Source organism: Sphaeramia orbicularis, chromosome 15 (genome assembly GCF_902148855.1).
Source record: "Sphaeramia orbicularis chromosome 15, fSphaOr1.1, whole genome shotgun sequence".
Classification (NCBI taxonomy): Eukaryota; Metazoa; Chordata; class Actinopteri; order Kurtiformes; family Apogonidae; genus Sphaeramia; species Sphaeramia orbicularis.
In genome coordinates this window covers 29,115,107-29,130,984 of record NC_043971.1, presented here as the reverse complement: position 1 = coordinate 29,130,984, position 15,878 = coordinate 29,115,107, and the positions used below count along the sequence as shown (strand labels likewise).

The 15,878-nt window shown below is 37.2% G+C and overlaps 1 protein-coding gene across 1 annotated transcript in view; it reads left to right on the top strand.

Annotated features, from left to right (window-relative positions):
- Positions 1 to 1,847: 1,847 nt before the first annotated feature.
- The window catches only part of adss2 (adenylosuccinate synthase 2), a 29,848-nt gene continuing 15,817 nt past the window's right edge, over positions 1,848 to 15,878 (top strand). Inside the window, exons 1-3 of the mRNA XM_030155912.1 lie at positions 1,848 to 2,165; positions 11,422 to 11,524; positions 15,684 to 15,752. Of these exons, the coding sequence (XP_030011772.1) occupies positions 1,983 to 2,165; positions 11,422 to 11,524; positions 15,684 to 15,752 (355 nt within the window). The 5' untranslated portion in view covers positions 1,848 to 1,982. The remainder of the gene's footprint in view (positions 2,166 to 11,421; positions 11,525 to 15,683; positions 15,753 to 15,878) is intronic.

The window sequence follows — 15,878 nt, the reverse complement described above, 5'->3', positions numbered from 1 at the left end:
ACAATACTGTATTGATATTAAAAAGTGCTGTATTGATATTTTTAGGTATTTATTCAAATGCAGATATGGCAGAGGTTCATTTTTGTTTTTTGTCTTTGCTTATCTCTTATTTAGTATTATTTAACTCTGTTTTATTAAATAATGGTTATTTGATGCATCCTAAAAGGACTTTTTACTGTCTGAGAGGCAGATGTTGGTTCTTTTGTTTGGGATTGCACAAAAATAATGTTATGATGTTAGTTCTGAACTAATAGAATATGAACATTTGAGCAGGATCTTAAACTGTAATGTCTGTAAAACATAATTTAAGTTTTAATACAGGAACATTGTGTGATATAGTATTAGATCCTGTTGTGATCAAATAAAAATGTGTTTAGTATTTGTGCATATTTCTGGTGTAATTCTATTATTCCAGGAAATAATAATTAAAAAAAAAAAGAAACTAACAAAAAATTGCCTTTTTAACAGTATCATGATATATTGTGATATATCGTATCGTGATCATAGTATTGTGATTTGTATCGTATTGCCAGATTCTTGCCAATACACAGCCCTAGTAATAAGTGGTTTTCACTGAAGAAGTCTGAAATAAGAAGTTGTTATCTGAAAAGTAACTGAAGTTGTCAGACAAATGTAGTTGATTGTGAAGGAGAAAACTGCACAAAATGGAAATGCTTAAGTAATGTAAGGCAAGGCAAGTTTATTTGTATAGCACATTTCAGCAACAAGGCAATTCAAGGAGCTTCACAAAGGACACTGAAATACGACAGGGAAAAAGAAACATATTTAAAACATTATAAAAGAAACATGTAAAAGGTGATTAAAAACAGCAAGTAAGAAAATATAAAAACACACACATATTAAAGTTAGAGTTGCAGTGCAGAGTTTCAAAAAAGAATATAAAATTTAAAAAGTCAAAAGGCTTTTAGTCAAAGGCAGCAGTGAACAGGTGAGTCTTTAACCTTGACTTAAAAGAACTCAGACTCTCAGCAGACCTGATATTTTCTGGTAGTTTGTTCCAGATATACGGAGCATAGAAACTGAACGCTGATTCTCCATGTTTAGTTCTGACTTTGGGAACACAGAGCAGACCTGCACCAGACCACCTGAGCGGCCTGGATGGTTCATACTGGACTAGAAGGTCTCTGATGTATTTTGGGCCTAAACCATTCAGTGCTTTATATGCTAGCAAGAGAATTTTAAAGTCTATTCTCTGAGAGACAGGGAGCCAGTGTAGAGACCTCAGAACTGGACTGATGTGGTCCACTCTCTTAGTCTTAGTGAGGACTGGAGCAGCAGCATTCTGGATCAGCTGCAGTCATCTGACAGACTTTTTAGGCAGAACAGAGAAAATCCTGTTACAGTAGTCAATTCCACTAAAGATAAATGCATGGACAAGTTTTTCAAGGTCCTGCTGCGACATCAGTCCTTTAATCCTAGAAATGTTCTTGAGGTGATAGTAAGCTGACTTTGTAATTGTTTGTATGTGGTTTTTTTTTTTTGTTTTTTTTTTGTTTTTTTAATGCAGTCTAAAGTATTTAGTTGCATTCCTCTACAGTGGGTTGTTTCTTCTCCAAACAAAAGACATAAGTTTACATTAGCTCCACAAAGCAAACTGGATTTTACACACCTCCAGAGTAGTGGGAGTGTCTGCTGAGATAATAGAAACACACAAGATGATTCACCTGCTTTCACAAAAATTGGGAAAACACTCTTAGAATTAGATCTAGCCACTAAACAACCTCAGTGAAAATGTGTGAGATATAAGAATGTATTTTTTTTTTCCTGTTTGCGTGTCTGTTCATAAATGGATATAATATCTGAGATGCTTGTACGCATGTGCGAGGTGTGACAGTCCCTCGTGCCAAGCGCCGCCGTGGAGGGAGCGCTCCTTCGGTCGTCTCTGCTATCTTTGGCGCAGCGCAGTACGGTGGGTGTGCGAAAAGGGCGCACAAGTGAAGTCAGCCAGGGACCCTGAAGAAATGTCGGAAAGTGGGAGTCAGGAAGCCGCCGGGGCCCCGAACGGTGGCGGAAGCAGCGGCAGACCCAGACCGCCCGTCGGCAACAGAGTGACCGTGGTGCTGGGGGCTCAGTGGGGCGACGAGGGGAAGGGAAAAGTTGTGGATCTGCTGGCACAAGAGGCGGACATGGTGTGCAGATGTCAGGTGGGTTAGCTCCGTGCTGCGTTCCATTGTACTGTTAAAGCTAGTTACCCGGAAACCCCGTGAGGTAAGGGCGGATAAACGGTCGCTTCACCTGCCGTACGTGAGATGACAGTCGCCGTCGGTTAACGTTCACATCCGGCTAACTTGCTAGCTAACCCACATCTCTGTCAGGGGTGTTCTCGTCTGTGTTTTGCTAATGTCACCTTGAATTCCTGCTAGCTGCTTAGCTCCTCAGACACCTTTAATGCTTTCCTGTCATGTGCACATGACAACACAGCCCGGCTAACTGAAGTGACCAGGTGCATCAGTTCAGAGGTGTTCAATGGACAGCCTTAGTGCAGTAACCGAGCACTACATGTGAGCAGCAGGAGGACCAGCAGCTTCCATCCAGTGTCACTGTTGGTGAAAGGTTGATGAATGACCCCTCAGTATTAAGATCATCATCAGACACTTTGGCATCTTTTAGTGGTTAGTTTATTTTACCTGTATGTGTCACTTTTTCTGAACTTAAAGCCTGAATATTTTTGAAATGAATAAGGAATGTGCTCTCAAGAATAATATTTAGTATTAAATTGGGTAGGAATAAAGATTCATATCCAGGATACCAAAGTTTTGCATTAAATTATAGAACAGGAGTGTCAAACATATGGAGAAAGGTTGTAGTCTGACCTGTGGGATGAAGTGCAAAAATTACACTGAAGAGGTTAACAGTCACAGATGTCAAATGCATTTTAGTTCAGGGGCCACTAAGGATGTAACAATTACCGGTATAATGATAAACCGTGGTAAAATTGCAGATGGTTAGTATTACCGTTTAAATTCTAATTATCATGATAACTGTGTTTGATTACCACATTTTTAAGGGAAAAAAAACATGTAAAGATATGCTTTTATGTCAAATATTTGAGTATAGTTTTAATTTATTACAATTTTAATTTTATATTCCTAATATTTGGAACCAATTTTCACTCTTAACCCGTTCATGCATGAAATATTAGAACCTTAATCAAGATTTTTTCTCCTGAGTGTTTTTATTCCTCTTTAGGCATGAAAAAAAAAAAAAACAATGTGATTGATTTTTTTTTTTTTTTTTTTTAAATCAACCTGTTTGTCATGGAGTTACAAAAATGTCCACTCAGCTACACCGTGAATTTTATTATTGAAGCAAAGAAACATGTATTTAAAACCCAATATCATGAAGTGATATGAAAACAGTGAAATGAAACCATGTTTATTGCAGCTAATCTGATGTTTTTTCACATTTTAACATATTCTAATACTAGTTATTACTCACTTCATGGAGATAATATGCAAAAAATAAATATTAACAATTGATTTCCACTCAAGAACCAATCAAGAACAGCAAAGTTACAATAATGATATGAATTGCAGTTTATGAGATGATGCAAAAGTGTCCACTGTGTTGGTTGATATGGAACTAAAACAACAAAACCCATGACTATACAAGATTAAAGCTGTAGAGTAACTGTCCACTGTAGTGACCACTATGCATGAACGGGTTAAAGTCTTTGAAAAGATTCATTAAGCATCTTTGTGTTATTTATGCAATAAAGTATATACATTTTTCAAATCGGATTTTATATATTTTTTTGTGTTTTCTGGGCTTTTATGTTGATATAGTAGGTTAAAGTGTAAAAAATAATAGGCAGATTATATAGATGAAGTTGTGCTGAAAAAAAAGATACCAAACATGAGTATAGTAAACATTTCTTTATATAGTATATAAAGGCAAAATGAAAAGTACTGAAAAATGGCCAAAAAAGGCTCAGACCCCTAAGGGTTAATGCTTGAATGTTTCTTCCAACAGAAAGTACAGTATGCCAATTATTTTATTTATTTATTTATTTATTTTTTCAAAGTACAACTTGGTTAAATCATTTCAGTGTGTGTATAAGTACTTTTTGAAAATTTTGAGCACTATTTCAATAATACCGCGATAATAATGACAACTGTGATAATTTTGGTCACAATAACCGTGATATGAAATTTTCATATCATTACATCCCTAGGGGCCACATACAGCCCAATTTGATCCAAGTGGTTCAGACTGGTAAAATAATAGCTTAAAAACCTATAAGGAATGACAAGTTCAAATTCCAAGCCTGTCACTAAATGATTTGTGGCGTAGTATATACATTACGATCTGTAATGTACATCTATAAATGAAAAGTTGAGGCATAATAGTGTTATTTTCTGACAAAATTTCAGGTTGTTCATGACTGTTCAGGTTATTCACATTTTTGGTGAAAGGATTTTCACAAGGTTTTTGCACTAAAACAAGGAGAAACAAAGCTGGAGTTGTCTTTATTGGCTTCTGAACAAAAATGAGTGACAACCCTGTTATATTAAGAAGGCGCAGCACTCAAGCCAACGTCCGGACACCACTGAAACCAAATCAATATAAAATAATTAATCACATGGTTTTTCCCCACAGCCAGTGGTTACAACTGACTAGAGGACTCATGTAGCAGGATTGGTTTATAAGATTTTTGATGGATTACACTGGAGAAGAATCAGAAGATGTAAATTTTGGTACATTTAATCTCAGTGGCAATTTCTAAAAAAAACTGTAGATCAGTGTGTTATTTATTATGTACTCCAACTTTACCAAACATTTTTGTACAGATATAGCCTAATAATCAGACATTAATAATAGTCCTGGATTATATGAGATTGTTTATTAATAATTTAAAGAAAAAACAAAAATGCATGTTCATTTAGTTTCCCACAGACTTAGGCAAATTGTTAGATATTTTGCCAAAGATCTTAGTTTGCTAAGAACTGTAAGCCAATGAACTACTCCCCTCTGACCATCACCAAACATTCATACACAAGGTGGGTGAGGTGTCTGTAGGACAACCCTCTGGTTATTGGATGACCCACTCTACCTCCTGAGCCGCAGCCCTAGTTGTGTCTTGTCTTTGCTCACTCTCCCCACACACTTTCCCGTCAGCTCTCAGGAGTACTTTATCTACAAAAAACATAAATGCCTCTAAAGTGTATTTGCTAAAGAATAACCCTAACCGTGAATCAAGTAAGTAGTTTTACACTGCTGTCCAAAATGTTTCCACACTGTTTCAATTCTGTCCTTTGTATGCACTTGGCGGAAATACACCGTGTATAATATGAGCTATTAAGCGATCCTGTGGGGGTTGATATCCTTATCATTTCAGACAGACTGAGGGGGCAGGGGAAACACATGACAACAGAGGAGGCACATGTTGGTCACATTTAGCCGTATGTGTTTGACGACACACACCAGCCTTGGAGGAGTTTATAGATGTGTACACTGATGATGTACTTCATGTGTATGAACAGTTGTATGAGAGACAAGTTGTTTTCACCCTCTGCATTTCGGCACATCAAAAGATTATATATGCTGTATTTTTATCTTATCAAGCTGTTATTTCAGTACTAATCATGTGACCCCTCTTATTCTTTATCTGGACCCGGTCTCAGACTAGCTGTACATGTCTTTGCAGTAGAGCAGCGGCTCATGGGCTTGGTAGTTAAAATGAAGGGTCTTTGTGTTGAGTTAGCCTGTTGACTGGTTTCTGCTATGACGTGTGTAGAAGTGTGTAAAGTCAATCTGTGGAAGATTAGTCCTACGTACTCGGCTGGTCAACAAACACTAAGTGTGACAGTGTTTACACCTCTGTTGTATGGCAATAACTGAACCACTATCGTCTTTACATCTAGCCATTTTAAGAAACTTAGCTGAGTTCAGCATAGTAGCATAGTTTGGGTTACTTCCGTTTTTCTGAGTTAGACTTCAGACATTGCAGCCTTCTGGCTCTCAGTAGTTTTTGTTGACAGTCTGTCTGAGCTCAGAGGAAGCCACTACACACAACTGGAGGAAATTAACTGGAACATGCTTCAGATAAAGGACAATGATGTTGAAAGAACCAACTTAGAAATTCAGTCATACTGTAACCAAGGTTTATTATACCCAGTAATGTTGGATCCATTAAGTTATTTAAGATGGAAATATTGATTAGATTGTTCATCTTGCCTGATTCAGGATTTCTTATTTTATATCTTTGACTGATTCTTTTGCCAAATTTGGACTTGACAGCCATCAGTTTTCACAGAGGTCTTACTGTAACATGTTATAGTCTTTAGAAAGCACAGATTTAAACAAATGGGTCCCAATAAATTGTTTATTATAAACAAAAGGAGTAAATAAGGAGTCAGGTTTTCACCATTTCCTGGTAATTCATAGACCAAATAATTCATCACTATTTCCCAAAGCCCTAGAAGACCCTCAAATGTGTTCTTTTGTTCACAGTCCTAAGATATAGAATTAAAAATGGATGAAAGATGCAAAAAAAAATATTTGTTTTTAAGAAGCTACAATCAGAGAATTAAACTTTGTTTTTGTTTTTTACATATCTAAACTTTTTTAAATTTTCAAAGTAATTGTTATTTAATTTGATTGTTGACAGCTAATTGATTTATCAATGAATCATTGCAACTCTGTAGGGCATTGTCCATGATGTGTTCAGTCATGACTGTGCAGAAATTTAACATTTAATTCTAATTCATGTCATCTATATTATAAAAGCAAAGTGGCCTCTATGTGCTTATGTGTGTGTGTGTGTGTCTGGGGATTCACACAAAATCCAGAAGAGCTGACTGCTGCAGTGTGATATATGTATGTATTTTTGGTCAAGGGAGACAATAGCAAAAATGGCATGTTGATAGGACCAATATTTTGGGAGATATTAGTAATTTTGGAATACAATAGCCTTACAATCACGTTGCTATGGCCACAACGTTTCGACAGTGACTGCTGGACAAATGCGGTACAGCATGCACAAATACACAACAGCATAACAACTACTACATCTAGAACCCGTGGGTCCCCACGGGTTAACACGCAAGTTGTTGGATATAATTACATAATCATGATGATATTGGGATAAAACTTGTAGCTATAATTAAGTAACACAGTGTAAGTCACAGTGTATGATAGACAGTCATCTTAATCAAGATATTTCCCAAAAAACAGATACTGTGTATTTGTTTTATACAAAATTCCAATGGCAATGCAGATGAAATGAAGTTCAAAAACACCTAAGTTAAACAACAACAACATATTGTAGGTGATGGAAGGGGCCTGCATGTACAAATACAAATATTTATTATGGGATCATCATGATATAAATTATCTCCATTTTCCAAACTTGCAAGCCTGTTTTTATTGGGTCCCCAATTTGCAGATTAAAGTGCAAAAAATCCTATGATAGGGCAGATAATTTTTTCCATTTAAAACTACACTGATTTATTTAGCTCACATACTGTGTGGGCAGGGTTTTGTCTCTTGCAAGTCATAGACCTAAAAACATTATTGATGTCTGACATTACTTTATTACATTATTGATGGTTGACACTGGAAAAGTCAAATGTGTTTGTTTGCACATGTTAGGATTTGATTTTGTTTGCGATAGTGTGCCGTCACATTACTCTTCAGTTTTGGCTGTGATTGACATTCCAACATTTCCTCCTTGACCCATTTCTGAGGTGATTTGGAAAATGTTATGGACTCTTTTTGATCGTCTTGCAAATTGCTGGACTCATGCTTGTGTTACAGTGTTGATAACAGGTTGACATAACAGGGATTCTCTCTGGCCTAAGGGCTTCCTTGTTCCTGTAGTCCTGCCAAGTCTGGAGACATGTTAAAATAAACCCCTTTCTGGCAGTGTGAGTCAACAGTTTTACCCCCACCATACATCATGGTGTGTGCGTGTTGGGGTGAGGGGTCTGGGGGTTGTTAATGTGTGAGTTAGTCATGCAGATAGTGTTGATCTTTTTATAAAATGAGCTTTGCCAGCACTTTTGCTGGGTTTTTCTTACAGTAGAGACCTGGACATTTGGAGTTGGAGGTTACAGTAGATGGACGGCTGCAAAGGCAAAGGGGCATAACGCACCCCAGGAGATTGACTGAAGCGTAGTGGTCATTAGTGCTGGGTATCGTATATCCATATCATGTCCAACCATATAAACGGTACAGATATCTGATCATTAGCCTCCTGTTGCTCTGCCATAAAGACTCCATGCTTAATTAAGAATTGCTGTGGAGCTATTGCTGCAAAATAAAAACACCACGAGGAAGACTGAAATAAATTGACTTCATCGAAAACATTTTCAAACAACCATTATAGTCTTTAGGTCTGTGTAATTTGTTGCTCCATTTACAACATTCGGCTATGTGGTAACACTATATTGTAATGAGGATGACGTGTGACTTGATGTACTTGAGACATTCAAGTTTTGTTGAAAGTGCCAAATCCATGTTTTACCACATTTATCAATGAATTCTTTAAGACCCCCACCAAATAATGCTTTCTTTCTAAACTATAGGTTGATAATTAACTAAATCTCTAAATCTGTTATATATTGCCTGATTTTACTCACTTACTTAACCCTTTAAGACCTAAACAGACCAAAAATATGTAGTGATCTGAAATCTGAAATACCATTTGGACCATTAATCTTATCAGTACTTTAATAATTCAGGTGAAATGCAGCCTCTAAGCTTTTCAGACGCATCAGATTTGTCATTTTTGGACATTCAGTGGTTTTGTATTTGTATGTAACATTAATTCACCAGTAAAATCCATGCAGTTTAATAAATGGCAGTGGTTGCAGACACTTTTTGCTATGTTAAGGTAATGATATATTTGGCTGAAAAAGTCACTTTTTCCCCAGTTTTCTCCATTTTGAATGAATAAACTTTGATTTTACTCTAAGTTTTTATGAACATCTATATGATCAGTAAATTAAATACAGGAAAATGTAAAAAATGTTCACTGGAAAAAAAAAATCAGAACATGATGTTATAATTGTGATTAGGAAAGGTTAGATGTTGGGAACAATTCAACTGGAACCACTTGAAGGCACAGTAAACATGATCAGGTTGGCAAAACCTCCGCCTCATTTTGAGCCAGAAATCCCCTCTCATTATGGCCTGACACTGCATCTGGAGAAGGTCACAGGTTGAACAGTTTGAGCAGGAAAGCCCCGTCGTGTTTACTCTTAAAGTCAGCGTCGAACAGTGTTTATTAGAAATGGACCAGTGATACTTAATCTCACACAGAGGAACCTATAGCACATGTAGATCCAATGTGCTGGACTCTGTAGCTATGGCGATGGTTGCTGAAACCAAGTACTCATTTACTAACACAGTTATTGTCCTTTTACTGGATTGTGTGTGTAATATAAACCAAAGACATACATATCTGGTAGCCTGTAGACTTAGTTTTGTTTTACTCATTTATCAGAGACAACTGATGAAGGTGAAGATTGAGTCTCTTGAGCAACAAAAAAAAAACTTGATCTAGGTATTCTATTTAGAGGTTCCTGTACTTGCCGTAGCCAGAGAAATGGTATAAAATCAGGGACCATGAAGAACTAGTCAAACATGATGAGTTTGCCACCAGCAAGGTCATTAGCCAGTATTTTCCTTTTTTCTCTTATTGCAAATTAATAATAATCCCTAAGCAATTTTAATTAGCTGTAACTGCAGCTCTGAATTTAATGAATTACCTTCAGTCAGTAATTTCCTAGTTCATGCTTTTAGTCCAAAGCAGCAGCATATAAGTCCAATTATGTTGAATAGGAGTGAATGTGTGGCTTTAGTGAGAAAATGAAACTGTGCCACCATCATTTTTTTATTGCTGTTGTTCATGGACCTTTTTATCATCTCAAGGGTGGAATTAAATCATTTCCAACAGCAACAGCTCTGTGTTTTTCCATACTTCTGTTACTGCCTCCACCTTTGTGTCTGTTAAACTCCTTCCTGGTTCCCGTTGTGTCAGGTGAATGTTTACAGAACAACAGCACTGCCATAGAGCTCATCTTTCACGTTATCATTGTGTGAAGTGAAATACCTCTGAACTTTATTGTGGTGTCAAGATACAGTGGACAGTCCATGTTACCATGGCAATTCAAAGACGTCATTATGAGGAGGGGGGCTAGCATGATCTTATCTTGAAAAGTACAGTTTCTCATGTGAGGAATGAGCACCTGATCATGGAGTTGGGTTCTGAGGGGGATTGGATGGATCGTAAAAGTCTCTAAAAAGGAGAGGCATCTGCCCCCCCCCCCCCCATCTGTTCCCCGTCTGTACCTTCAGGGTTCTGCTGTGGCCAGGAATAACCCTGCATGGTGGAAGCACATGATGGACTTGATTTATACCCACAGGCTGCAGCAGTAGGAACACATTCTGGTCACGGGACAAATAGAGTTGGGTTTGTACCTCAGGTAGAGAACAGTGGCACAGGCTGTGATAGAATCTAAAATGAAAACAAACAGACTGCATTTTTAGTACAACATGAGCAGAGGCACTGAAGATTGTGACGTTCTCTAACTAGGACTCATTGTTCCCTTTTTATCTGCTACTTTTATGTCTCCATTTGTCAGCTGTGTTAAATCATGCACGGACCTTTACTGTTAACCAGTATCCTGGTTAACATCAAATTCACAAACCAAAATTTCACTTGAAGAAAGTCAAAACTAGTGCAGATTGACAGATTCTCACTAATATTATGTACCACCACATGATGCAAGTTAGAATCCTTACAGTTTCTTGGATGGTGAGTATATATTTCAACCCAATCCATTCAAAAATAAGCAACTAGTGAGACTTAGAATGGATGCAAATGAAGACATTTTAGTATTTGGAGTCGAGTGTTAGGATCAGGCAAGGTTCCATGAAATTTTCACATAACTTTTTCAAGAAAGCTGTGACCCGTGTGGAATGACCCTTGAGCAGAAGATACTAGTAAATAGGCAGCCGTTGCTCATACTTTAAGTGTCTGTCAACATAACACTTACAAACCAGTTTTAACTAGTTGTTCAATCCATAATTTTGGTTTCGTTTTGTTTTATGTGTTCAAAGTATCGTTAAAGACCTATGACTCATCAGATCATTGCTCTGTTTGCCGATTCAGTGTCAAATGAAAGGACTTTGAAGACACGCCTGTACATACACTGAACTGCACTCCATATTTTGTTTGGGAGTAGAAGACATGTAAGGACAGTGAACAGGACCCTGAGCAGCAGCAGATACTGACAGACAGTGGCCTCGGTTTGTGTGCGATGCTTGTTCATACTCGCTAAACTATTCTGTCTGCCTTCCAGCTCAGAGCAAACAAAGTTGCAGAGCCTCCATTAGGTTCATTCCTCTCTGTGCTCTTTGTCTCCCCTCATTGCTTTCCATCTCTCCCTGCAGGGCGGAAACAACGCAGGCCACACAGTAGTGGTCGACTCGGTGGAGTACGACTTTCACCTCCTCCCCAGCGGCATCATCAACCCCAAGGTCACCGCCTTCATCGGTTCGTAATACGCACAACCACACACTGACATTCACACACGTACACAGATTTACACACACACAATCTATTTTTTTGCACACATGTATTTCCAAGGCCATCTTTCTTTCCTCGCTGCGTCTTCGATGACTGTCTGGAGACTCCTTTTAGTCGACACCCATCGTCGCCAGACTCCATTTTTGACGACTGCGACAGTGAGTGTGATCAGTTTGACTCAGAGCCAGACTGCAGGCACCATCAGAGCCTCTCATCTGCAGTAACTTCATTAGCTAATGGTCTCTGACTCTTTCTTTCTGCATCTTTGCCCCCCCATATGCATCTCTACTTTAACATATATGATGTATTGATTCTTAATAAAGCTTCTGTTTTTGCATGGGTACATGTGCAATTTAGAAACTGAAAAGGAAAAACACATTCACAGTGAACTCATTACCATATTAGAAAGCCATAGATCTGTTTTTTAACTATGTATATAGTGTTTACATGCAGACAGCTGTTGGAGAGTCTTCCCCAAGTCAGCTGATCAAACCTGATTCAGCCAAAACAGTACCTCACATCTATGGGGGTTCTGAAATCATCTAAAATCACGTTCCTCAACAAAATTACATTCACAACAATCTGAAATTCTTAGCTAGGTCTGTTCAGTTCTATTTATGTTTGTTTTCTTCTTGTTTTGTTGTTAACCACTGGTGCTCTAACTGCTAAAAGCACAATCAATAAAAATGGATAAAACTTGATTGATTAATTCATTCATTCATTCATTCATTTAGTGTCCTGCCAACACAATTGAGTGCACAACATGGGCCACTGGTGATTGAGGCAAAACACTTTAACAGCTACTAGGTAGCATATTGAAATGGACTGAATGAAGTGCAGCTTCAGTCAGACACCATGGCTGAGCTGTTGCTTTTTGAGTTGGAAAGACAAAAATACACACTCAGGCTTTATGCATTTTCCTTGGTAACTAAGAGATCAGACTCCTTTCGCTCATATCCTGACTCGTATATCGTCAACAATAACAACAACAGTTTGAGACCAAGTCATGTGGCCAATTATCTTTTTTTTGGGATATATATATGAGACAAAGACAAAGGAGAATTGATTATCATTATGGCTGTGTTACAGTTTATGGATGAATTTTTGCAACAATGTTTGAGACATATTTTAGACATATTTTTTAATCTAATCTAGTTACTCTTACAGGCCGATTACACACTACAGACACTTTTGGCACTGTACTTTTTATGCAAGATTAAAAAAATGTGGCTTCAATGTCAGTCAGTGAGGCATTTTTCTACCATGCGAGTCCTGCACTGCACAAAAACTACTAATACAATGAAATTAGTATCATTGCTAAACTGACATGTCCAAGACTCTGATATGAACCAATGCCACATCCTTCCACCATGTATTATATGGAAAATATCTCATATTTTGTGTTGTTTCTATAATAAAAAGTGACATCACATGTTCAAACTGACATTTAAAGGGTTAAAATCCTGAAATATTTTGAATATTTTGTAGTTTTGAGCAGAAGCAAAGTGGTTTAAGAGATTTATACAGGGAAAAAAAAGAAAAATATTGCTATATGATGATTTTCTTTGGCGGTTTTGTACACATATAGGCTACATTTTTGGCTTGAGGGTGTCCAGAGAATTGTAAATAAGTGGAATCCACTGCAGAAGTCTCTGCAGCTTCAATATGTCCAGACTTACAGAGACTTTTCACCGCTTTTGATGCTTTTCCACCACACTGTCAAAGAATAAGGTGAAATCTGCTGAAGTAATGACTGATTTTGACTGAACATAAGCACCAGTACATAAGTGCAGTATTGCAACATGCAACATAACTGAATGAAACAGACCATAGCTGCAGATAGAATGCCAAATATTTTTGCACTGTATCTCTTCAATCCTAACATCATTTCAGGGCACGTTTCTATCCAAAGTGAAGAAGAAAATCGAGTTTGAAAGGTGTGGTGCCAAGCTTAGTACAGTTTAATAGTTTTGTTAGATAAGGACAGATTTGGCTACTCTGCTGCTGGGCTAAAAAGCTAAAACTTTCTGCGTTTTAGTTTCTACTAATGTTTAATTTAATTTATTTTAAGGATAAAGGACAAAAAACTTACAACACAAAGAAAAACTTCCTGGTAAATATGTTCAAAGTTCAGTTGTACTAAAAGTTACACAATCCAATTTGACCACCGCCCTGTGATGTTACAATATGCAAATTAGAAGTGTAAATTTACACCCATCATAAACTTTGGGTCATTACTCAATATTTTTTATCATTTACAATATGCTTTTAACTACTTGCAAGCTACTTTTTTTAAATCTTGATACCAAAATTTTATATATTTTTTTAAAATATTTTTTTCAATTTTTGTCTCATCTCAGTTTTTAGGTCTGAGGTTGATAATTAAATAGACTAAATAAAAGGTAGCTACCATTTTATGGTTGAATAAGACTGGCTGAAACGCTGCCAGATGAAAAATCAGTCACACAGTTTAGATATATTTCTGTTCAATACTCTGCTGTTCTCTTCTTCTGGATCTCATGGTACATTCATGGCCTCCAGCGCTGAGGAGCAAGTCTAAGATCAAGTCTCTCCTATTCTAGAGATGCAAATGTTTTTCATTTTTCATCCCCACATGTCAGCGTCTGTTCCTACCGCACCAGTGTTTGCTCAGATGGATTTTCAGCCTTTTCCCCCCACTTTTCATTCCCGTTTAATTTGGTCAAAGTAATTACTTCACCTGTTCCAGTTAATGCAGTCCAATTAAAACTATAATTAGGCCCAGATGTTTGAACACTTTTGTGAACAGGCTGTGCTCTGGTTAACAGGAACACACTCATCACAGAACAGCCGTCCACACACACCTGATGCTGCAGCCACTGAGTCGCACTTTGAGTTTCCATCCAAAGTCAGAATTAGATTTCAGTGTTTATCAGTTGCACAAAAGTCGTCAAATGTTTAATATTTATTACAAACCACGTGATCTCACTGCAGCATAGAGGCTTCAGTTCACGTGATGTCTGTGTCCTCCGACTGTGGGGAATTGATTAACCCTGGCAGATCCTTCTAATATTACCTCCTTATTTCTCATGAGGGTTGCAGTCGTCTATCCTGTCTAAGTTTGAGCAGAGACAGATTACACTTTACAGGGGCTGAAATATAAAGACAAACAACCATTCACTGTCATACTTACAGGTGGTTTAGTTTGACCAGTTAGCCTATTTAAGTGCATGTCGTGGGACGCCACTGCCAACACAACATGAAGAATAGTGATGCAATGAAATCAATATTGTTGCTACTTTTGGATTTATTCAAGTCCTAATTATCCCAATTGTCCCAATTATTTTAGTTTTTTCCATAAATAACAACTGTGACATCATGTATTAAAACTGGCATTTAAAGGGTTAAATTTCTAAATTATTGAACATTTGGTAGTTTTGAGCAGAGCAGAAAATGTATTGATATATGATGATTTTTTTTATAGGGTTGTACATTTTTGGCTCAAGAACCTAGATGATGCAAAAAGTTTCATTAGCCTGTAACAGACCTGTAAGAGTAAATGACTGGAAATATATCAGTAAATATGTCTAAAAAGAAACATTCTTGCCGAAATTCATGATGTAAGCAGTAGCACACCCATAATGATCACCAAATCAAAAAATAAAAAAGACAAAAATGTATAACAAGTGGTGCTAGGCACAACAAACCCCGCCCCTCACACATATTGTAGCCTATTTTGGCAGTGATCCAGCTAATGTCATCATGTCTGTGCCAAGTTTGAAGTAAATTGGAACAAAATTGATGTTTTTATAATGATTTGAAATTTGACGCATTGTAAGTAAATAGGAGGAAAAAAAAAGATTTGCAAAAATTGGAACTTTGACCTACTTTTCCCAAAATGTAACCACATCTATTTTGGGTCACTTGCAATCTATAAACCAAATTTGGTATGAATTCAACCAATAGTTTTGCTGCTAGAATGTTAACAAACAAAGAAACAAACAAATCGAACCAAAAACAATACCCTTTGCCTCCCCTTCAGGGGGTGGGGTAATAATGGCCTGAAGGGTCCGTAAGGATTAAAAATCCTACACTGTATTAATGCATGTTAAAAGATCAATTAAATGAGTTCTTCCTCTCATTTTAGGTAATGGTGTCGTCATCCATCTACCAGGTTTGTTTGAGGAGGCAGAAAAGAATGAGCGCAAGGGAAAAGGTAATTCGCTTCATTAGTTTACTTTTTAATTAACTTTGGAACAGGTTTCTATAAATCTCCAGATCCATTTTTCATTGTTATTCTTGTGTCTGACATGTGATATAATAGCATTATAAAGGTTTTTTT